At 48.7% G+C, this 24,518-nt stretch overlaps 1 protein-coding gene across 1 annotated transcript in view; it reads right to left on the bottom strand.

Moving 5' to 3' along the window:
* LOC142570595 (uncharacterized) overlaps positions 1-24,286 on the bottom strand; it is a 29,444-nt gene extending 5,158 nt beyond the window's left edge. Inside the window, exon 1 of the mRNA XM_075678965.1 lies at positions 23,606-24,286. Coding sequence (XP_075535080.1) covers positions 23,606-24,286 — 681 coding nt within the window. The remainder of the gene's footprint in view (positions 1-23,605) is intronic.
* Between the last annotated feature and the right edge of the window lie 232 nt (positions 24,287-24,518).

Below are 24,518 nucleotides of genomic sequence, written 5' to 3'. Positions count from 1 at the left end.
CATTCAGAATTTGCGCGAAGGATCGAATTATTATTTCAGAACATTAACATAGCATCCTTCTTGTGTCACAAAGGTATTGGCGAATAATCATGCAGATGTTCCTATCCCAGAGGCCCAATGCACAATTTTCGAAGAAAAGAAATTTGTGATATTACCGGAACAGCTAATTGTTGGAATAAACTGTCGAAAATGTTTCATGCAGTTGAAATTCCTAAAGTACTTCATGCTATTTTCCGGTATCTACGCATCCAACCGTTGTCTTTTCAAGCTAACTAGGGCCACTGGTTGTGTTTCACTGGCTGTGTGCCACCAGTAAGTTATGTCACTCAAGGTATGTGCCATTGGGGTGGCTAACGCTTTTCAAGGAACCTCTTTGACGTCCACTACGATAACTTGGAAGCACGACAAGCGCGAGCTCTCGTAGCCCGTGGACGAAGAGCTCGCTTTCTAGCACGCTTCCTAGCAATGGGTACATGTCGCCCTTTGTAATAATAGTCAACACCTTTAAAGCATGGTTACTTGTTGTGAGAGAGATTTTTAACTGCATTAACGTCGCCAGCCAGCTAAGAAAGATGGATACACCGCAGATTTTTTAATCGGTTGCAACCTAATGGCAGGTTAAGAAGAAATGGCCAAAGGTTTGAGACTCGAGGCAGGGATCACCTAGAGTGATTGAGACAGACCAGACTTGTATAAATGAAAATTTAATTTGGGAATACGGCAGCGGACATTGAGATATTTGCAAATTACGCGAGCGACACCACTCCAGGTCCCACGGAAAAAGCGAATGCTTAGATTGTGGTCTTGTAATTGTCGCTATTGCAGAATCCTAAAGAAAGATGAATATATTTTTTAACCTAGCCGCGATGACATAGGCCGGAGTGGGCAGAATTGACATAACCGGTCCATCAATGCATAATCGGCAGTATGCACCCCCAGCCTCCGCCACCACACCCCCATTTTGTTTCCTAATGAACCACAATGACCTGGTACCCATAGCAAGTACACCAGTTGTAAGCTTGGAGGGGTAATTGATACAAATGTATTTATTATAGTATTGCTGGAAATGATGTGAGCGATGGGCACGCTTACAAGGAACCCCTCGCTCTAAGAGATTGCGAATAATTCAGCTGAAGATTTCATATAGAGCTGAATTACTAACAGCAGTTTAGCCTCATTGGAAGAGGAGAGCAAATGAAAGTTTACGCATTGGAAGGAGACAGGACAAACGCCCGTTTTACCTCCATTGTAAGTGCAAGTGGTTACTCGCGCTTCTATTCCAAGAACAAGCACTCCTACAGTTGCGCATTAAAGCGATCCTGAAATTACTTCAACGATTGCTTACAAACGTTCTAAATTGGTAGGGTAGGTCCATTCGATCCTTAAGAGACACATCTGAATGCTCTGCGCGAAACGCGTAATTTATTATAGGCTTTTAAAAAATGTGCATCGGTAGCAATCGCAGTAGCAATCCCCTGCCCCTTCACACCAACGAAGCGAGGGTGAGCGATGTCACTCGGGCAAGCGATCTGATTGGGTATCAAAGTTACTTCATCGGGACTGCTTGAAACGACACATGAAACCTGTTGCTGCCTTAGGCCAATATATTATAGTCCACGTATGCATAGTAACCTCTCTGCCTTTAACAATTTCTGCGCAGATGCAGTAAATCTAGAAGTTTTCTTCACTAATGGGCCCCCTTCCACCTGAGGATGCGGGTCTTCTGCTAAAGCTCTGGTAATGGCAGCCCATAGAACGCAGACGGGTTCTCACTTGAAAATAGAAGCCACGATGCCTTTTTAGGCGGCGGAAACAAGAATGGTAGAAGTGCCGGATTGCTCTCGTCTTGTACTGTTGGTGTTAGCAGGCAGTAAACTGCCGAGACTACGCGGTGTAGGACACCCGAGTGCAGTGTCAACACCAGCCCCCTTGGTCAGTAAAGCGATAACCCGCAGTTTTGAAAAGAAAAGTGCTTTCTGTAGGCTCGGCATTTGCGAGAGAGCCGAATTTTTTGTGTCAGTTGCCCAAAATAATAGCAGAAGGCTATCCTAACAAGTCGAGATGCAAAAATATTGGGTTGCGAAGGCAATTGAATGTGCTTTACAATGTCTCATAATGTCCGTCAGAAAGTAGGCATCTTGCGTTCTATTGCTGTAGTCGTAGCGTCAGCGCCTACCGCGCAGTAAATGAGGGCTCAATTGCTGATTTTGAAGAGCTTTTGGTTTTCTCGATATCTGTATTTAGATTCTAGAGTAGCGAAAATATTGTTACGGTCAAGAGAAGGAAGAAGTTGAATTAGGCTAGAGCAACACGAAGTTTGTCAGTTGCCTGACCGCCATATACCTCAGTTGTAAATATACATTATTTTACACTCGTGGGCCTGCTTTCTTCCTGCAACATTTTGGTGGAAGGTGCGGGGTACAATCACGGAACTTCGCAGTGGACGTCATCTACCTGCCGCCACAATGGCAAATCAACCCACACAAGCGACAACACTTCAGCAGCCCATGCCGACGGTCATCCTCACTCATCCGCGGGACCCAGGGACATTTTGTGGCACGGACAACGCCGACGTCGAGGACTGGCTTACGATGTACGAGTGAGTGTGCGACAACAACAGGTGGGATACAACAATGATGCTAGCAAAAGTAATATTTTATCTAAGAGGAACTGCGAAGTAATCGTGCGACACACACGAAGCTGATCTAACGAGCTGGGATGTCTGCAAAGAAAAAATGCGAGACCTGTTTGGCAGACCTGTTGGTCATCAGCTGGCAGCAAAAAAAGTACTTGCGTGCCGCGCTCAGACGTCCACAGAATCCTATGTCATGCACATACAGTATGTGTTGGCCCTCTGTCGCAAGGCTGATAACAACATGACCGAGGCAGACAAGATTGGTCACATACTGAAAGGTATTGCAGACGATGCCTTCAATATACTGATGTGTAAGGATTGTGCCACTGTGGGTGCAATTACAAAGGAGTGCCGGCGCTTCGAACAAGCGAAGGGCCGCCGCGTCGCTCAAACTTTCGACTGATTGCCCAATACCGCCGCGAAATCTTGCGAAGACCCGCCGCGGTTCGTTCAGCCCACAGGCCCAGAAGATATCACGCGCATCATTCGCCGTGAGCTTGAGGCCATGGCTCCGGTTCCAGTTCGTTTCGACTGTTGAGAAAGCGTGCCCGCTATCTCCCTTATACAAGCGGTCGTTCGGGAGGAAATAGCAAGTTTGGGCATTCCGTCTCTCTGCTCGGTCCGCCATACAAACACCTACCAGATTTCTCCTGCCGCTCGCTCTCAGTCGCAAAGCTTTCCGCCACTCTGTCGCAACCCAGCTGACTGGCGCACAGCGGATGATAAACCCATCTGCTTTAATTGCTCCGGTATTGGACACATCGCCCGTCATTGCCGCAACCACTGGTCGTCGCCTTCTCGCTGGTCGTCTCCGAGTCACTACCGCCAAGTACCAGACAATCGTACTTTCTCGCCCTATACGCCGACTAGAACCGTCCACGCCGACAGTGCTCCACCAAGGTCCAGCCGCTCCCCGTTTCCGCAAGGTCGTAGGTCCCGTTCGCCTCTCGTTCACCGCTCTTCGTCCCCTTCTGCAACCGGTCGCTTCGCTTCGGGAAACGAGGCGGTGCAGCTCCCGGAGGTGAAGCTGCAACCCCGACCCGGCGCACAAATCCTCTGTTGACCCTGCCTACATGTGGAAACCTACTGGACATTGAAGTTGATGGCGTTCCTGTTAGATCTCTGTTACCCGCCGTGGTTGCTCAGTGGCTATGGTGTTAGGCTGCTGAGCACGAGGTCGCGGGATTGAATCCCGGCCACGGCGGCCGCATTTCGATGGGGCAAAATGCGAAAACACCCGTGTACTTAGATTTAGGTGCACGTTAAAGAACCCCTGGAGGTCGAAATTTCAGGAGTCCTCCACTACGGCGTGGCTCATAATCAGAAAGTGGTTTTGGCACATAAAACCCCATAATTTAATTTTTTAGATCTCTCGTTGATACAGGAGCGCAGCTTTCAGTTATGAGCGCTGCTCTCCGCCGAAGGCTCTAAAAGGTACCGGGCACTGTGCGAGTCGCCGATGGGAGTACTTCACCTGTCCTTGGAATGTGCATAGCACGTGTGACCTTTGGGGGCCATCACACCGTTGTTCTCTTTATCGTCCTTGAACACTGTCCACACGGCCTAATTCTCGGCCTCGACTTCCTTTCGAAACACTCTGCGCAAATTGACTGCTCCGCAGGTGTTGTACAGTTGGATCTGCCACTTCCTGCCGACGCAACAACTTGTGCTTCACACCGCTTATGTTCTGCTGAGTTTGCAAGGCTGTCTCCACAGGCGGCTACAAATGTCCTCCTGACGCCCTGTCCTCCCGTACCTGATGACGAGTACGTCGTGTCGACGCTTAATGACGTGGTTTTGTCGCGCAATATTGCCCTTCCGAGCACCTTAATCCGGATCCGCGTAAACTGTAAGCGCGTGCCCATCCTCAATTTTGGATTTTCATCGCATGTGCGGCCACACGGTATCACCATAACGCATATCACTCCTTTGGAAGAATTTGAGGTTTCTTCTTTGACCTCTGAATTCTTCCTCAGTACCAACGGATCTTTGTCGCCCACTCCTCCGTACTCGACGTCTGCGGACGATGTTTCTAAGATGATCGCCCCTGACCTTCCTTCCGAGCAAACAGCAGCTCTTCGTCACCTCCTGTGATCTTATCGGGACATCTTCGATTTGGACGACCATCCACTTGGCCAGACATCTGTTGTCACGCATCGCATCAACACCGTAGACGCCAGCCCCATTCATAGGCGGCCATATCATGTCTCCGCAACAGAAAGGGCCATCATACAGAAAGAGGTAGACAGAATGAAGACAAGGACATCATTGAACCTTCCAGTTGCCCGTGGGCATCAGCGGTTGTCTTAGTAAAGAAAAAAAGACAACTCGTGGCGCTTCTGCGTTGACTACCGTCACCTCAACAGGATAGCAAAGAAGGATGTGTATCCCCTGCCTCGCATTGATGAAGCTCTTGACTGCCTTCACGGATCCCAATACTGTTCATCAGTTGACCTCCGCTCCGGCTATTGGCAGATTAGCGTCGATGAGATGGACCGCGAGACAACCGCCTTCGTCACACCGGACGGTCTGTACCAATTTAAAGTCATGCCCTTTGGATTATGCAATGCGCCTGCTACATTCGAGTGCATGATTGACTCTCTCTTGCGCGGCTTGAAGTGGTCTACGTGCCTTTGTTACCTCGACAATGTGATTGTGTTTTCGCCGAACTTTGAGAGCCACCTGCAGCGCCTCACTACCATACTCTGCGTGTTTCGCAGGGCTGGCCTTCAGCTAAACTCCTCCAAGTGCCATTTCGGTCGCCGTGAAATTAGAGTGCACTAGATTCGGAGAATGGGTCCAACGAAGGCTCCGCGCTGAGGCATTTTTTATTGAAAATCCATAGGACGCCACGATCGCTTTCTTCTGGAGGCCACGCCCTCGCGCGCGGCGGAGGCCGCGGCGGCGCCGGAGGCCGCGGCGGCGCCGGTCGGAGAGCGTGCCCCCCCCCCCCCCAAAAAAAAAAAAAAAGAAAGCAAGGCCGCGGTCGAGAGCAGCGTTGTAGTTGCGTTCGAGGATGACCGTGCCTGGATTAGCTGGAATCACGCAGTCAGATGGATCGCGTTTGCAGTTTGCTTTCCTTACCTTATGTGCGTGTTTCCCTGTGTCATGAGAAAACGAAATTCATAGCTGATATTCCGAAGAAATGGGGACCATGTGCCGTAATGGGATGAGTTACAGGAGTTAATAAACTGTGTGGCATAATTAGGTGTTAAATAAAAATTGGTAAACCTTTGTTTTCTTCCTTTCTCAAGGCGATATATTGAATGCTAACAAAATTTTCCCGTTGCCCTAATAACGGCAGCGATTTGAGATTTAGGGAGCCTATATGGGTCACATTATTCTTTACGTGCAGCAAATTTTTTTTGTAGATTAATTGTGGGTTTTGAAAACTTTTACGGAATAGCCTCTTTCTTCCCTATTTTTGTGCGTCATATACGCCTGAGATGTAGTTGGTTTTCCAGACCCCTTGGGTGAATAAAGCAAAACACATTGTTTATATAGGAAGCATGTTATAGGTTGTCTATGTCTTCGAGCTCGCGCAGGTTTCCATTGACACATGCCTCCAATCTGAATGACCGTTCAACTGAGAGCGGGAGCGTTCTCTTTGTTGACCGGCCTTCATCTGTTGCATATGAGGTCGTTCTCTTTCGCGTGGGATGCTCGGGTGTAGACTGCTCGTAGAGATAATCCTGAAAATACGGCAAAGGATTGTGGATACCGCAACAGACCGAAGCGCAGGCTTTCCACGCTGTGTAGATACTTCCTGGCCTTCAATGATATGCACATAATGCCTCAGTATGTACTTTGGATCAAAGTGCAGCTCACGGATGGAGTCGGTGCGGTGAAGATTGAGCTCCTGCACGCGTCGCCGTTCTTCATCTTTAGGGACTCCGAAGAGCGAGAGCTTGGCCTGACCTTTCAATCTACTGTATACGGTTATGCAACCCACTACACAACAGTAGTTCTTTCGCCGAAGTGTGCTCATCCTCTCATTCTTCGAACACTGTGCAAAGTCGCCGAGTTACGAGACAAACCATAACACATATGCGAGGGCCGTCTGCGCGCGTAGATATCGTGCAGACGGCATCGTTTGACGGAAGCGAGGAACCTCAATTCATGGCAAAGCAGTAATTATATTGTATTCTTTTTTTACATACCTGGTACAAAAATCAATTAGAGAGAAAATGACGAAATAAACACAAGCACGACGGCGTTCAGGAGACGGCGGCGCGTCGAGCAGACGAGAGCTGGGCGCCGCCGTAACCACCATCGGTAGGCGCAACGTTACTAGATTACCTATAATCTAGTAACGGTGGGTAGGCGTGGTTCCGCCGGGCCGTCGAGGCACCGCATTGGCCGGAACGTCAGAAGAAGGCGACTGCAGCGCCGCCGCAAATTTCAATGTTTTTTTCTTCACTCTCGCCGCTTGTCGGGGCCTCCACTGGACCCACTCCCCCATTCTAGTAAACTCTAGTGAAATTAACATGCTCGGCAATCTCGTAAACGCCGCCGGAGTCCAACCTGATCCACAGAAAGTTCACGCCGTGCGAAATTTTCCTGTACCTTGTTCAACAAACGATGTCCGTAGTTTTCTGGGCTTATGCTCTTATTTCCGGCGATTTGTGAAAAATTTTGCCGACATCGCTCACCCTCTCACTGACCTTAAGAAAGACGTCTCTTTCTACTGGGGACCACTGCAGGAGAAAGCCTTCTCTACCCTGATTGAGCGGCTCACAACTTCCCCAATTCTGTCACACTTTGACCCTTCTGTGCCCACCGAAGTACGAACTGACGCCGGTCATCATGGCATCGGCGCTGTCCTCGCTCAGCGTCAACAGGGCCAAGACCGTGTCATCGCTTACGCTAGCCGCCTTCTTTCCACGCCCGAGCGAAATTACTCCATTACTGAGAGAGAATGTCTCGCGCTCGTATGGGCGGTCGCGAAATTTCAGCCGTACCTTTTCGGTCGGAGCTTCTGCGTCGTAACCGATCATCACGCCCTCTGCTGGCTCTCCTCTTTGAAGGACCCAACTGGACGACTTGCACGTTGGGCCTTGCGTCTACAAGAATATACATTTTCTATTATGTATAAGTCAGGGCACCTGCATGAAGACTCTGACTGCCTGTCGCGCAATCCCGTGGATCAATCGGTCGATACTGATGCAGACTCGGACATCAGTGTTTTATGCCTCTCTGGCTTCCATCATATTGGCGACGAGCAGCGCAAAGATCCTGTTCTTCGAACACTTATGGAACGCCTAAGCTCCTCGCCCAATGACCCGTCCCTCCAGATGTTCACCTTGTGCGATGGAACTTTATACCGTCGTAGCGTTCGTCCTGACGGCCCGGAGCTCCTCCTGGTCGTTCCCAAGCACCTTCGACTCGCCGTGGTCCAACAACTTTACGGCGCTCCTACTGCCGGCCATCTGGGCATCACTCGTACATACGACCACTTGCGGCGCCGCTTCTTCTGGTCTGGTATTTATCGCTCTGTGCGCCGTTATTGTCGCTTCTTGTGACCTATGTCCGCGCCGGAAGACGCCTGCTATGCCTCCCGCTGGTTTGCTGCAACCAGTTGATATCCCTACAGAGCCCTTTTTCCGTGTGGGCCTAGACCTCCTTCGCCCCTTTCCAATTTACATCAAAGGAAACAAATGGATTGCTGTAGCAACCGATTATGCCACGAGATATGCTATCGCACGAGCGCTACCAACCAGCTGCGCTACAGATGTCGCCGACTTCTTACTATACGACGTCATCCTGCACCACGGCGCCCCTCGCCAATTGCTGACGGATCGCGGCCGCTACTTTCTATCGAAGATCGTCGATGATCTGCTCCGCTCCTGTTCTACAGAACACCAGATTGCTACCGCGTACCACCCTCAAACGAACGGCCTCACCGAGCGACTCAACCGCACGCTAACTTAAATGCTGGCCATGTACGTTTCCGACGATCACCGCGACTGGAACGTCGCTTTACCATACATCACTTTCGCATACAACTCGTCCCGTCGCGACACTCACGGATTTTTGACCATTTTGCCTGTTGCATGGCCGTTACCCTGGCTTGCCCTTTTACACGTTGCTACCTTCCGCAGTACAATCACCCAGCACTGGTTACGCTCGCGATGCTATTGACTTAGCCGCCCAGGCCCGAGAAGTCGCCCGTCATCGCCTCACAGTCTCGCAAGCTTCTCAAATGCGACGCTACGACCTTCGGCACCGAGACTCCCATTTTTCAACTGGTTCCCTTGTCCTTCTGTGGACGCCTTCACGTCGCGTCGGCTTGCCGGAAAAACTACTTTCCCGTTATTCTGGTCCGTACCAGATCTTACGCTAACTGTCCGACGTGACATACGAGATCGCCCCAGTCGGTCAGCCTTCAGTGCCTCCCAACGTCACCAGCGATGTTGTTCACGTCGCCAGGCTGAAGCCCTATGTCCCCCCATTAAGTGAGGCTCTATAACTTGCACCGGGACGGAGCTACTTCGCCGGGAGGGTGATGTTACGGTAAAGGGAAGGAAGAAGTTGGATTGGAGTAGAGGAAGACGAAGTCTGGTAGTTGCCCGAACGCCATATACCTCAGTTGTAAATAAACATTATTTTACACTCGTGGGCCTGCTTTCTTCCTGCAACAATGTTATATTTAGCCAATTTCTCCCCATTCACGACTTAGCACGAACGCTTTCATTTTCCACTTACGGCTACAAAGAAACCTTACGAGACTACTATAGAGACCGTCGTAAACGAACATCTTGTTACATATTTTCTTGTTATCAGACAATTGCAAAACAACAATACTAACCCCCCCCCCCCCCCCCACACACCAAGAAGATTGAATACCCATTCCACTCAGTGAAGGTGAATGACCAGTGAAGTCGTAGCACATCACACAGGGTTAGACAAGGGTATATGTATTTACTTTCATGATTTGATAACGGTAGAACCTTTGCCAATCAAATCTCCTGATGTCATATTTGCGTAACTGAGGACGCAAGCATCTGGCGGTGACCATTAGCGTTGTATTAACAGCCTAATTAAACGCTCTCCTCCCTTACAGGAGGTTACTTTCGATTGCTTTCGAAACGAACAGTTTTACCGACGTTGAGCGGTTTTTCTGATCTAATTGGCTGACAACAGGCTAGGGGCACGGTCAAGTAGCGAATGTTTTGATGGGGCCGATTTATCGCTGGGCAAATGGATAACCGGATAAAGGGGGTGGTGCCGGCGTCTGCGATTGGGTCGCTTCCCCTTCTTAGCTTGCGGTGGCTGGTCGAAAATCGCGGCGGCCTGCAACTGAAGATTAAGAGTGCCGCTCAAACGGATCCTCAACAAAAGTAGTTCGCCCAGCGATCTTGTAGACGTGCCGAAAAAGCTCGATAACGTTACATTGCCACGCGAAAAGTTTTATTATGCGCAAATAAATCCAAGCTTTCCGGCAGCAGCCAGTAGGCAGTGCCTGAGCGATCGGCGGGCAGCCGTTTCTATTCCCTTCCGAACGGGGCAGTCTACAGCTATTCTGGGAAAAATTCAGTTTTGCTCAGCATAATAATGGATCTGTAACGCGTACATTCTACTTTGACGCGGGGAATTTTCGCGGTTGTGTGACGCCGTGGGCCATACTGGCCTACTGGGTGCTGCCGAAAAATTTTTGATCAAACAGCAGAGGGCTAATGTCGAAGGGGCGTCGAATCTGAAATGATTGCTTTTCTTTCGTTCTGTCTAATAATGCATAATCAGTGTGGACCCGTCATATCAGATTGGGAGACATCGCGTTTTTCGTGACGTCGCGTGACAGACAGGCGAAGTGGGGATGGCCGGGAAATTTTTTGACCAATTGTGGTGCGCTGATTGTAGAATTATAATGGAAAAGTTTGGAACAGCTTTACGTTATGGCGCCCGTAGCGATGATGACTTTGGAATATACACTTATTGGTTCGATTATAATGTTAGACAGAATCTTGGCCAATGTTAAATGTATTGCCAACTCCAGAATACGTTACCTGTGGTAGCAACGCGGTCCAAATAAACAAAGATTGCTACAACATCTAGTTCCTTTGATTGATGCTGCGCTCACGCTCTTTCGTTCATGGAGTCGAATCGACGTGTTGTCTCGAAGTCGCAAGGGTCCTTGCTGCCGATTAGCTTATTTGGATCGTTATCAAACACTTCTGCGACGAAACCACGAAAATCGTTGCGCTGTGCGTGCAAACGTCCAGCCTGCCCAGCGAGCTGCATCAGGCTCTTTTTTAACGACAAAAAGCCTTTCAAGTGAGCCGGAGGTTTAAAAAAAGGTGTTTGTGCGTAGCGGGCCTCCGAAAAGTGCGAGCACTTGTTCGCAGCGTTGCAGCGCTGGTACAGGTGCGACACTCGACTGTTTTCGACCTTCATAGGCAAGTCCGCACTGCGACTGGTGTTGTAAGTCACACATAGCATCTCACAATGTATAGGCAGTAACGTCTGTCTTGCTTTCAGTAGCTAAATACGGATATTCTGCCCTGAGGGTAAAAACTGTAACGTTTCCTCGTCAGCGTGTCTTGGGATAAAGAGAGAGTGAGCTCTTTAATGAAAGGCAGAGATTTTAGCTGGCGTATAGACATCACTGACATGCCACTATGCGTGGGGAAGGGAAGTGGGGAAAAAAGACACGAAAGAGGCGCAAGAAAAGGAATAAGTTAAAAAAAAATTGGTCCCTGAGTTTTCTGATTCATGGGCAACGGCGTGCAATGGTGCAGTCCTTCATTGTATGCGCTGTCCTACAATGAGGTGACCGAATTCGCCATGTGAAAGGTGCATAAGGGTGACAGAGTAGAACTAAGGTTTGTCGAGTGGACCAATGTTTTCTATGTATGTAAATAAAAAGTTCATATGGTATGGTATGAAGAACTTTATTTAGGTACTGTGGGATCAGTCGGGGACTGATACGGGCCGCTCCCACGTCGGGACAGAGAGGCCGAGCCCCTCTGCCGTCACATGGCCCCTCTGGACAGCCCTGAGTTGGTACGCCAGCACTTCACTGTGCAGCATCCGCTGCCACTACTGTTCACCTCGAGAACCATCACCGGCCAATGCCAAGCACCGCCAAAGCATGTGTTCTTATTCGAGCGAACCCACACACTTAATACAATAGACTGAAACCCCGCAGTCCGGATTAATTTTATTCACGATGACCAAGTTAGGGTACGTTCGCGTCTGCAGAAGCCTTAATGTAACCGCCGGCGGCCTATTTAATTTAGAATGTGGCAGGGCGAATGCCCTGCGCCCTAAGTAATACTGCTTCGTGACCTCGTTGAAGGTTAACCGTTGGTGCCTGAACTCAGGAGAGGGAGATCCAGCCCCTTCAGGGAGTACCCGGCATACTAATTCTCGTGTCTCCCTGTGCGCCACCTCGTTGAGCTTAGGCGGGGCTCCCTCCACTGTCCCCATGTGCGCCGTGAACCAAGTAACTGTGTGCGAAGTGATATCCCTACCCTTCAGCAGTCTGTCAGCTGGTTCCGCAACACCTCTAGAGAAGGTTTTAATAGCAGATCGCGAGTCACTAAACACCAAAACTCTTCTTGAATCAATTAGTGCTAGAGCAATAGCCACCTGGTCGGCGACCCCCGGATCTTTGGTGTAAATGGAAGCGGCATTTCTAACGCTCTCTTTGCCATCTACCATCTCCACCGAATAAGGATCCTGCACATTATTCCGTGCGGCGTCAACAAACGCAGACTCCTCCTCCTGATCCTTTGCCTCTCGCAACAGAGCCCTAGCTCTCGCGACCCGCCTCCCTACATTGTGCGCGGGGTGCACAATGTAGGGAGCACAATGCATGATATTGGTCCTAAGGTTTACGTTCAACTCGTGTAGGGGTGTCCCATCGTGCTACACAACCACCGATTCTTCAATTGACTCTAAAATATAGCTACCCTCTGGTGTACCTAGCAACCGCTTCCTCTGTGCGGTACCCTTAGCCTCGGCAATATAATCTAAAGTATTATGCAAACGCAGTCGTAACAACATATCGTTTGGCGTAGTCACAGGCAGACCAAGCGCAGCGTTGACGGCTTTTCTGATTAAAGCTTCCAATTTATCTTCCCCCCCCCCCCCCTATTCCAATTCAGCATTGCTGCCACATAGTGAAATGACACACAATAAATGTCTGAACTAAACGCATCGCACCTTCTTCTTCTAAACCCCTACGCCTATTAGAGATCCTTCTTATAAGTCTTATGGCCTCCTCCGTCTTCTTGGTAATACGTTGAATGGTTCTAATGTTCGATCCATCCGCGTCAAGTACAACACCCAGGACCCTGATTGCTTCAGCTTTGGGTATCAACGACCCTTCCCTAGTATGGATTCTAATGCAAGGCTCAACTTCCTGTACCCAACCTTTCGGCCTACGACCTAGCTTCTTAGATTTGAATATCAAGAACTCCGACTTTTCTAGTGGAGCACTTGAGCCCTATAAGACCCAGATACTCTTCCGTTAGCGTTACCACCTTCTGCAGCCTAGCCTCAAGCTCTCCATCACTACCACGGACACTCCATATAGTAACGTCATCCGCGTAGATTGAATAGCCAATATCCTGGACAGTGTCCAGTTTATTAGCCAACTTCGACATGACCAGATTGAATAACATAGGGGAGAGTACGGATTCCTGCGGAGTAACACAGCAACCCAATTCGAAAACTTCCGACTTTATCTCCCCAAACCTGAGACATGTCCTTCTATCCATAAGGAAAGCCTTGACAAAATGGAAAAGCGGCTGCCCCATATTCAAGTCCGATAGCACCCGTAGAATGAAAGGATGTCAGGTTTTATCGAAAGCTTTTTCCACTTCAAGTCCAATTAGTGCCTTGGTATCCCTTGTGCGCCGGTCAAGGAGCTGATGCTTAGCCCTGATCAGAGCATCCTGAGTCGAGAGGCCGGGCCGAAATCCTATCATCGAGCGCGAAAAGACCCCATTGCCCTCAACATAACGCGTTACACTATTTAAAAGGACATGCTCAGCGACTTTCCCCAAACACGATGTCAGGGAAATGGGTCTGAAATTTTCAAGCCCTAAGACCTTCCCTGGTTTGGGTATTAGAACAGTAGTTGCAAGTTTCCACTCTTCCGGGAAAGAGCCTTCCTTCCATCGGCTATTGATCTCCCGCGTGAGGAACGCAATTGACCCATTGTCCAAATTCTGTAACATTTTATTCGTAATGCCATCCGGCCCTGATGCCAATGCACCATTAAGATTCTGCAGCGCCATCCTTATATAACTTTCAGTAAATTACTCATCCATAACTTGTATTTTCGTCCCCACTATATTCCAAAATCACGTCAGGTGTATCGTGCCAGGTCTTTAACTGAAGGTATCTCTCAGCCAAATCCTTCAGCAACTCCTGCTCCGTGGAGTCCCGACACGCCTGATGGACCAGTTTACCTATCACAGTCCGCTGATTAGATTGAGTGTTTGTCTCATCTAGTAAATGTCTGAGCAAACTCCAGGCGCCTCCCCTCTTAATGCGACCATCAATAATATTGCATACTTCATCCCATTGCCGCTTGCACAGTACCGGGCAATGGTCTTCGATTTCCCGATTAGCCACTGCTATACGCTTTCTCAGCCTTCTATTCAATCTCTGACCCTTCCATCTCGCTAACATCGACTGCTTCCCTTCCATCAAATGCGACAGGTGACTATCCATGTGTCCCGTGTCAATATCGGTCTGAACCTCTTTAGTGGACGCCTCAACGTCACTTTTAAGCTGACTAGTTCACTGTTACAAGGTCAACTCATTTCCCTAATCTTCGATTCTCTGCGCTCTTCGTTTCGTAAAGGCATCCCAGTCAACCATACTGAATGTGCGCTCCTTTTTATTAGCCACTACCAAAGCAATCATAAGTATGTAATGATCGCTTCCAAAATCTATATTAGAATTGGGCCAGGACGAATTGACCATCCCCCGAACAAAAGTGAGACCAGGTGTCGAATCTCTACATGTCGACGTGCCACATCTGGTGGGATACGAAGGGTGTGTAATCAGAGTTAAATTCAAGTCTAGTACCTGCTGCCATAGTCTCTCCCCCTTAATGGTGCTATAAACACACTTCCACACATGATAGGCTCCATTGAAATACCCTTCTATAAGCAACGGTGCATCCTTAGCCAAATCGGTTGCCTTGGTCAAGAGAGATTTGAAACTCTGCTTAGTGTCCCATGGGCTACTGTACAGGTTAAGGAGGTAAACGCTCCTGAGACAGGACCATTGCAAACCTAAAATTACTTCCACCACAATATAGTCAATCTTGCAATCCGCCATGTGAAGATCATGTCTAAAATACGCCAACCTCATATTAATGAGAGTAGCGAGTCCTCTGCCCTGTTCATTATCCTTAACCTCGTATTCGAATTCCGTTAAGGTCACGTTAGACGTCAGTGTTTCCTGTAACATGATAACTTGAGGTTTCACACCATGGGTTCTAACAAACTGTTGCAGAGGCGCCTTCTTATGATTGAACCCACTACAATTCCACTGCCAAATAATAAATGGACTATTTAATAGAGTCACGGAAATTCGGTGAACTAGTTTTGAGCTCAGGTCCACTCGGTGACTTACCCTGCTTGACTAGCGGCCAAGTGCACTCCGGCTCCATAACAGGAGTTTAGATATATTTAAATTTTGCCTAACCTCTCAGCCGTCATATTTTCGCGCTTTTCTATCCGCTCCAGTCCACTAATGATCTGATTTATACTTTCTTGCAATGTCGCCATCATTGCTTTAAGCTCGGTACCGACTTTGCCTTGAATCGGCACAGTCGAGGATAGGGCCCTCTTTTAAGGAGCAGGCGTCTCCTAGTCAGCCATGTTCTATTCTGCGACCTCCGCAGGCCTCAGTACCTCCACCGACACATCATGTTTCCTAGCCTGTCCTAAGCTACCGCTGTTACCGGAAGGTAGGCCGTTCCTAAGTTCAGCTATCTCTTTGATAAGTCCGTCAATGGCTGCTTTTAAGCTACGATTCTCTCTCTCCAATTGCGCAATCCTATCCTTATCCCTATAACCATCCACATTCCCCTGGCGCTGCTCACGCGCTCGGCCGGCGCTGATGCCGGCCGAGCGCGTTGAGGGCGGCTCCATTGCCCGAGTTACACTTGACAAACGTTCCTAGGACCATGATAGTGTCCACCCGTGGAACTGAGGAGCCTTTACTGGTGAATAACGTAATGTGGCTCGCCGCTGCTGGCTTCCAGAACCGGTGAGAACCGCTTTTGAGTCTCTTCTTGTAGAGGCAGGTGCTTTAATATATTATTGTAATGTACGTTTAAGCTTCATTCGGCGTTGTTCGTTTTTAGCTTTCTGCCCCAGCATTAATGTTACTAACTTTTTCAGCAGCCGGAATATTCTCTCTAACGTACTTTTCGAGGCAAGCATGATAGCAGGAAAGATAACTGCCTCGGAAACTCTGAAGTTGATCATGACACATGCTATGTCGCGAGGCGGCATATTGTTTTCATAGCATGCTTTAGTTTAACGGTGCAAGCAGAAGATGTTTTCTCGTACAACGCGTTGAGTTGTCAGTTTATGTGTTCGCAAGAAATTTAGAAGCAACAGCAAACAGTGCCCGTTCCAGCTTTGGAGAGTTCGACCTGTGCACCGCGCCGCTAATTTGCTTTCCGATACAGTGCACAAACCTAAATTCCATTACAACTGGTTCAGTTCTTCTCTAAGTCATGCATTTACACTATGCAAGTAACTTCGCCCAAAATAATAACTTCGCTAAATTTTGGAAACCTGTTGGAAGAAACTCAACTTGGTCCGATTGATTGTTATTCAGTTTTCACGTTTCATCGGGTTTGAGAATTTGTACGGGTGGCGGGTGTCTTCTGTATTCGCAAGCCCGGGCCCTATCTCGAACACTGCGTACTGCAAGAATTCTGTGACGGTATGCACCAGTCATAACACGCAGACGACCTTATTACACGGATCAGCTAAGTATAAAAAGAAAGGTGCGGCCCTTACCCAAAAACGGAATTCTTATTTGTTTTTATCCCAGTGGATACCGGCTCCTTGTGGTATCCTGGCCAACGAAATAGCAGATGAAGTGGCCCGCAAAGGTCTCCAACACTAGAACTATAAGCGGATTTATTTCACTCGATCTTATGCTTCCGTAGGAGCTAAAAGATTTACTTCTGACGAAAAGGACCGACCTCTCTGCCTTCTTTCAAATAAATTATCTCTCTATCTATAATCGACCCACATCTCAAGATCAACACTCCCATGCAGCATTCCTCGCCATCTGATATCTCTGTATCATTGCCTTCGCCTGAACACTGCCTATGGAAACGGCTTACCGTACCACTTCGGTAAAGTGACAGGTGCACACTGCAACAACTGTGGCTCAATTTTAACCACTGAGCGTATACTATTTGAGTGTAGAGGGTATGCCAATGAGCGTGCATTCTATGAACATTGCATGCGATGAACTTTTTATGAGACGACGACGAAGTTCGAAGGAGGCTTGTGGGCTTTTATGGGTCCTTCTTTTTCGAAGCTTCCGAGCCTTTTTTGGTCATATAGTAGTGCAAATTTGATATAATCGGATCCCTCAAGACGAGAGGATTCAATGGATACCTGATTTTGAGGTGCGCCACCCCTTTTTTGGACTTTATTGCAACTTTAGTGCTCACGCCACGCTGACCCAGAGCTAGCGTCTGGTAGACCTAGCGCGGCATGGCAGCAATGCACGTTGAAGGGGAAGTGCTCCTGGCGAAGGACTTTACTGAAGACCTGGGATGACGGACAGTGTCCAGCCGAAAATCTAGAGCTACGACGAGGCTTGGATTGGGTGATGGTGGTCCACAAAGCGAGATGCCTGAACGACGGGGCGCAGGTGAACGGCGTGGAGGCTCGGTAATCAAGAATCGCATTGTGAAGGCGTTGCGCATGCCACCAATGCCAATGAACACATCATAATACCCTATCGCCCACAGGGTGGACTGAATTTGGAGAAAGTTCGCCCTACAGCGGTGGGCAAGGCTATCGTAGAGACGGCAGGCCTCAATATTCAGCAGATTAGGGAAGATGTTATTCTTCCTAACTTTATGCAATATATCTTTGTATCTAGTATGCCAGAAAGGAGCAACGCTGAACGATATGTGAGACTCACGTCGGTCAGAGTGGCAGACAAGGATCTTGAAGTCTATGCGTACAAGATGGCCCCACACACTAGGCGTAAAGGGGTCATTCGCAATGTAGACATTATGGATGGCCCAGCGACACTTGAGCGGAGCATAGTTAACGATTGCAATCCGCTGGCTATGGCGGTCAAACGAATCAAGAACACAGGATCAATTATCACTGTTTTCGACGGGTTAAAAGTGCCCAATTTCTTCAGATATGGGCAACTCTGGTCCGGTGTTTCCTGTATCGAAAGCAGTTGGATGTATGTTATGTGTGTGGCAAGCTTGGACATCGGGCGGATGTCTGTCCGGCGCCCGATTGTTTTGAATGCCGAGGATGCGGGGCTCAGAACTTTGAAGAGGATCACAACTGTGTGCCTTGTTGCAAGCTTTGTGGCGGACGACATCTGACCGCGGTCAAACAATGCAGACAACGATACCAGCTTCCCTACGTCGTGCGTGTTCGACGACAGGAGAGAGCCAGATCGGAGCTAACGGCGGAACAGGAGGCAATCGAGATGATGCAGCTGGTGAACGCCAGCCAACGCTCTAAGGGGCGCTCATGCTCTAGCAGCCGTTCCAGGTCGAGGCAGCGGCCATCGTCTGGGTCTCCAACGACCAGAAGCCGCTCCGTTTCTAGGGAGGCGCGGGTGCGCTTTCCTGCAGCTGGTGGAGGCGGCGGCGCAGCTGGAGGCCAGACAACCCGGGCTGACAACGTCAAGGGTGGCATCAGCACCGGCTGAGCGCGTGAACAGAGGCCGGAGCAAGCGGATGGTAATAGGGATAGGGATATGATTGCGCAATTGGAGAGAGAGAATCATAGCTTAAAAGCAGCCATTGACGGGCTTCTCAAAGAGATAGCTGAACTTAGGAACGGCTTACCTTCCGGCAACAGCGGTCGCTTAGGACAGGCTAGGAAACATGATGAGTCGATCGGAGTGCCGAGGTCAGTGGAGGTCGCAGCTGCCGACTATTGATGGCCATGTACGTTTCGACATGTTTTTTTGCTCACGGGAATGAGCAGTTCGTGTAAAGCGCGAATGATGGACCGCAACGTGATGATGCCCTTGCACTTAAAGCTCGTTAATGCTCATTGTAATATTTAACCTGACTGGTAGCCCATTTTGGTGAGGTGCTTATACCACCCTTCTAAAGCGGAACCATCTTTTTCACATGAAGTATGAACAGCGCCTCTCCGGTGTTTGACTTTCACTGTGTCCTCCATTCTATTACAATGCGCGATTGGCGAATGTTCTTTCAGCGCACATGTTACTGTAATAAATATCATCAAAGAAAAGACATGGGCCTGTGGCGTAATGGCTTCAATATCGAGCTTTTGTACTAGACATACTGTGCTCGGATCCTGCCATCCAATGATTTCAATAGTTTTCATTTCATCATTTATACAAGCGTAGTTTGTCTAAAAAGATGACGTTACGAAGTCACGGAGCCGTTTGAAGCCGGAATGACGAAGTTCATGCGAATATGTATACTAACCATAGTTCCCATTCTGGCTGAACCACCTGGCTTGCAGCTCCCTTAGACACCTGAGCCAGAGTTCCTTCTAGTAAGTGTCGTGTGAAACACTATGATTTGGGCTTTGGACGGACGTGTGTCGGCTGCTTTCTGGCAAAATATTGCGTCAGAGGTTCGCGAGGCCACAAGTAGGTGGCGGTAAGCGTGCGAAAGTTTGTTTACTCACAGTAATTCACCTATTCAAGGTGAATTCTGTAACAATGCACGTACTTTTGGGGGCTTGAAGAACTGCATGAGTGATACTACATATCTAGTACGCTGTACTTTGAGCATCATTTCTGCACCGCGCGCTACCACGACACAATGCGCTGCATTTTTGCCCTTCTTTGTCATCTCGATCTTCGTGTGCGTTTAGAATATGAAAATCGGTATGAATACAAATATCTTTAGCATGTTTCCCACTCTCTACGCCATTCACAGAGAAAGCTCTAGATCACACATAACAAAGCGAGACTGACACGAAGCTAGTATCTGAGCAGCATTTCGCACCAACAACGGACACACTCAGCAACATGACCAGTTATTTCGGAAGTGCAGTATGCACGAGACAAGCATTACATTTTATATCGCGTATGCTGCCAATTACAGACGCTTTATTATTTTCTCCTCCGCAGTCAATATAGAACACACAATTTACTTATGCGTGCACTACATCGCTGGAGAGGGCACCAGGTCTGTTAGGAACGACTGAACATGCTTATCGGGTTCCTTGCACAATTATAGCAGCTCAAGCACATATGCATTGTGAGAAAGAAAGAAAGAAAGAAAGAAAGAAAGAAAGAAAGAAAGAAAGAAAGAAAGAAAGAAAGTGCAACTGAGCCGCTGATGCGCGCTAGTCGTGATGCGCGCTAGTCACGACTACTCGAATACTGTTCATTCATGTACAGTACATGAACAAACACAGGACACGCAAACCGTCAAGTCCGGTGCATGCTTATTTATTTGCCGTCGAGAGTAGGCGCATGGCTAACACTCCCGCTACGAGGCTATAAAAAGTCTGGTCTATAGTTCTCGGCTCCGGGAGAGGTGGCGGTTATTCCACCACTGTCAAAAAGTGCGCATAATCAAAGGGCGCGCCGCGAATCACCCAAGTCATCAAAGGAGACGTCTGACCCCCGACATCTTCGACAGAGAGAGAGGTAGCGCATACGCCGCAGACAACCGACGCCATCAACAGACGCTAGAAGCATCAACAAGACACGTCAAGTAGAGGAGAGAGAGAGAGAGCGCGCGCCACGACACCCTCTCGGAGCTCGACACACGGCGAAGAGAGGGAGAGGAGTAGGGCGGCAGGCCGAGCGTGCGCCAACGAATGACTGAACACTCTCCTTCAAGACGTTTGAGTGGCCGCGGCCGAAAGCAGTTTTGTTCTTGCTATGGCCGGCACGACTCCGTGAGAAAGTTCGAGAAACAACGGCGAAGGCGATAAAGGCGCCGTGCGTGAATCAATGGGGGCATCGTACCGCGCTGACAAATAGATGTGACGCTTACACCGACCGTCTAGAGAGGAAGGGCACTCCCCGACAACCTAGCGGATGAGTTCTTCAGGCGTCTGCATTTCTGGAAGAAGTCACTTGTGCGAGATTTGCCAACAGCTACGCCTAGGACGTCTGGCTCAAGACCAGCACGAGTGAATACGAGTGGACAGTTGGTATTCCTATTCATTCCGCGCCGTACGTGTTGAACTCTTCGTGCTTCTCGTTCATTTGAACGCTACAGCGGTAAGGACCCCGTGTCGCAGAAAACCGGCATTCTGCTTCAGACGTCTCTTAGGCAAAAATGATTTGAACCAAATTCCTACCACGCACAACCAACCACTCTTCTACCACTAAAGTCGCTCATACCTTGTCTTGCATTCTTTACAAAGTTGTTCCTAAGAATTTGAGAACGGCTGCCCACAAAAAGATGTTACGAAAAAAGCAAACAAACACAGACAGCGCAAAGTGTTTTGTTAGGTCTTCTCAGACTGAATTATCAAATGTACAAAACACTAACAGGAGGTCGGCCCACGTAAGATGCCGCGTTTCTACCAGAAAGTTTGCCTCCATGCAGAGCGTTCGCCGCCAGTGTTTGCCGGTATAGACGTTCCGGTTACATAAGCTGCAGTTGCCGGAAAGCATGAAAAACAGTCAGTGGTCTTTGAATGCTATCTCGTTCCGCTCTTAAAAGCGAAGCTTAAGCTACCTCCAATTTTTTTTCTGAGTTTTGGTAACATCCATCTGAATCGCATCGCGATGTGCATAGCCGAAGTGTGCATGTGTTTATGTAACCGCCTTATTTGAAGAATAGATTTCTTTGAGTTTCGACAAGTATGGGGTCTGACTAACCACAGGCGGCGTTCGTTGGCGAAACAGAAGGCCTCTTCTTTGTTGTCCATGTTTTCGTGGGGTTATTTCCGCAAGGCAATAAGACAGCTTTGGAATATGGCGCGGCGCTGGTGCGTCGTTCACGAAGTGTATTACAATCACATTGAACAAGTCACTATCATTAGGGAGTTACGGTAGACGGCGTGGGGGCGTTCATCTTTCCTGTGACACCCCGGTACGGTAGGCAACTACTCCCTTTGGCGACACTTCGTAGGTGCAGTATAGTGACACCTTCAGTTACGTTAACACTGCGACCCCGACTTAAGATCTATTAGTAGGCCGAGTAAACTCACAAAGTTTATTGTACAGACGCAATATTTTTTATTGCTATCTTATTCTTCGTGATTTCTTCATTTTTAATAAAATTCTCGCTTTGCTTGCTTTTCTGTAGTGCCTGAAGATCAATGTTGTGCATAGAGCGCTTGCGTTCGCTGTAAATAAAACAGGCATCAACCCTGTCTTCTTTACAGTTGTTATCAATATGCAACCTCAACATTCAAACGAGTCCGAAAAGTCAGCGCCTTGAGAAAGAATAAAAGTTACCTGTTCTTGTACAGACGAACCATCATACTTGGTAGGTGTGCAGTAATAAAACACTATTAGCAAACGATAAAAGATTTGACTAAGCGATGTGCGCCATTGTCCCCAGTAGATTTGTTTCTTGTGCCAATCGGCCGTCCTGAGAGCCCGAACGGTGGAGCGGAGGGCATGTCGGGGGCGCTTGATGATTGGCTGCCAGATGGCGGTTGAGACAATATCGGCCTTGCCTGTGCAAAATAAATTATCGACGCTAGGGTCTAGCAGGTGAGTCCAGTTTGTATCGAGCACAACGCTCCACAGTTTGTCCGCTATCATGAAACCTATCCCTGCCATTGGAAGCACTGTCATCATTCGCTCTAATGTGGTTGTACTGTACGTCAGCAGTGGAAGGACTACGAAGCACCCCGACCGCACTGCATACCTCGTTTCAAATTTGAACACAATTCGCGGCGGTATCCCAGAAGGAGCCTTGTAACTCCACAAATCAAGTCTATGCTGTCGTATCTTGAGGACATTGGCGAAAAAGTTGCTGCCTAGTTGCGGAATAACCAAGTCGAATGGGTAAAGATGATATGGGAGAACCAGCCTAATTTTTTTCAGCAAATACCGGACAGGTATGGTAAGGTTGATCTCCAGTGTTTCTTCTATTTCAGTGCCGATTGTGTCCACCAGAGCTTTGAAGACGCGCATAATGACTTCATTATGCTCCGTTTTAGGGCCAAATGATATAATATTGTTGAGAATCCAAAGTGGATATAAGTCGTGCGAGGAATATGTACAGAATTCAAAGTGATGACTGTCTTCTGTTCTTGTGGGAGTGTAATCCAGAGCGAGCACAACGCCCGCGCGAACCAGAACCAGCGCCGTTGTAACCGGTTGCATGCTTTTGTTTGTCAGAATAGCGAAGCGGTGCTTGAGAACGTCGACAGAAGAATGCAAGATGACTTGGCTCATCGGCGTCCCTGTGAACTCTTCGACGATATCCTTCCACAGCCTCGTTGATACACCGTGGACAATACGCCCCAGAATGGTGGCGTTTGATTGAATTAACAGGTCTCCATTGGTGGCACTGCAAAAAGTGTTCGTCAGGTCTTTGAACTGATTGAAGTTGACGCTAACGTTCAATATTGCTCGTAATGCTAGGAGACCTTCATTGTAAATTGTCTGTATCGCCAGGCTATCGAAATTTGGAGCGCATGTTTCATATTCATCAGCTACAACGAAGAGATCTTGGGCGCCATCCCGATTTCCTGCGTCGTACCAGATTTCACGATCCGTTAATAAATTCTTGAGTTTCGGTTGTTTTCTTTGAAACCTCTGGTAAATTATCGGGTCCGTATAGATACCGTATACTAGGTTCAGCTTTACCACTAGGATGAACATTTGGAGTGGCGTCATGTCCCCAGAAGCGTACAGCACTCCCAGAAGGGCTCCGACAGTGTCCTTGACGATTCTTGTGGGGTTCCACTCAGTCAAAAGGCAGCTTCTATAGTAGGTGAACAGAGCTCGACCGGCTTCGTTACTAGACAGGCCTTGCAAGACGAGGCTTGGGGTTTCTAGATCGTTGAAGTACGCACTTTCTTTGTGTACTACGTAGAAATTGTAGCAGGCGTACTCATAGAAGTCCTTGCAGGGATCGAGGGTGTTGTTGCCCGTCAACCACAGCATCTGCAGCATTGCTTCCATGGCTGTGCTGTAGGAGTGAGGTGCTGTGTGCGTGGAGTCCGTGTCTGTCGGCGCCTTGAGGTACTGGAGGAAGATGGCGGCACCAGTGACTGCAGCAGCGATGACCGGGCAGAAGACGAGGGTAGGAGCGCACTTGGAGGTTGCGCGATGCAGTGCCTGGTGCGCCGGAGCACATCCGTGATGTCGCGAAGTTGTCTCGGCCGAGACGAGCGGAGGACGAGCAGCCTTGGGATGGTGAGATCTGCGTGACGGCTCCATGTTGGTTTCGGACGTCAACATCGTCCAGTAAAGATGGAGGAACACTAGGGCTGCTTTTGCGGCGTTGCTATACTTGAAAAGCTTGTTCTTCTTCTTCAGCGTCATTCCACTCTGTGACTTTGGATGGCCTGTACGAAGTGAAATCCTGCTGCACATAACATGCGCAAGTAATAAAAATTTTTCAAGAGAAGAAGAATGCACGAGGGAAAAGTTGCCGAGTTTCGATGATTGTTTGTTGAAAATGAAAGGTCCACACAAAAACGCCTTTCTGGCAGCTTTAATGTATGGTGCACAAAGCCGCTTTTACCGGGGGTGCAAGGGGGGCACTCCCACTGTC

Source organism: Dermacentor variabilis, chromosome 2 (assembly GCF_050947875.1).
Source record: "Dermacentor variabilis isolate Ectoservices chromosome 2, ASM5094787v1, whole genome shotgun sequence".
Taxonomy (NCBI): Eukaryota; Metazoa; Arthropoda; class Arachnida; order Ixodida; family Ixodidae; genus Dermacentor; species Dermacentor variabilis.
Note: the sequence above shows the minus strand (reverse complement) of the source record. Positions and strands in the feature narration are given on the sequence as shown.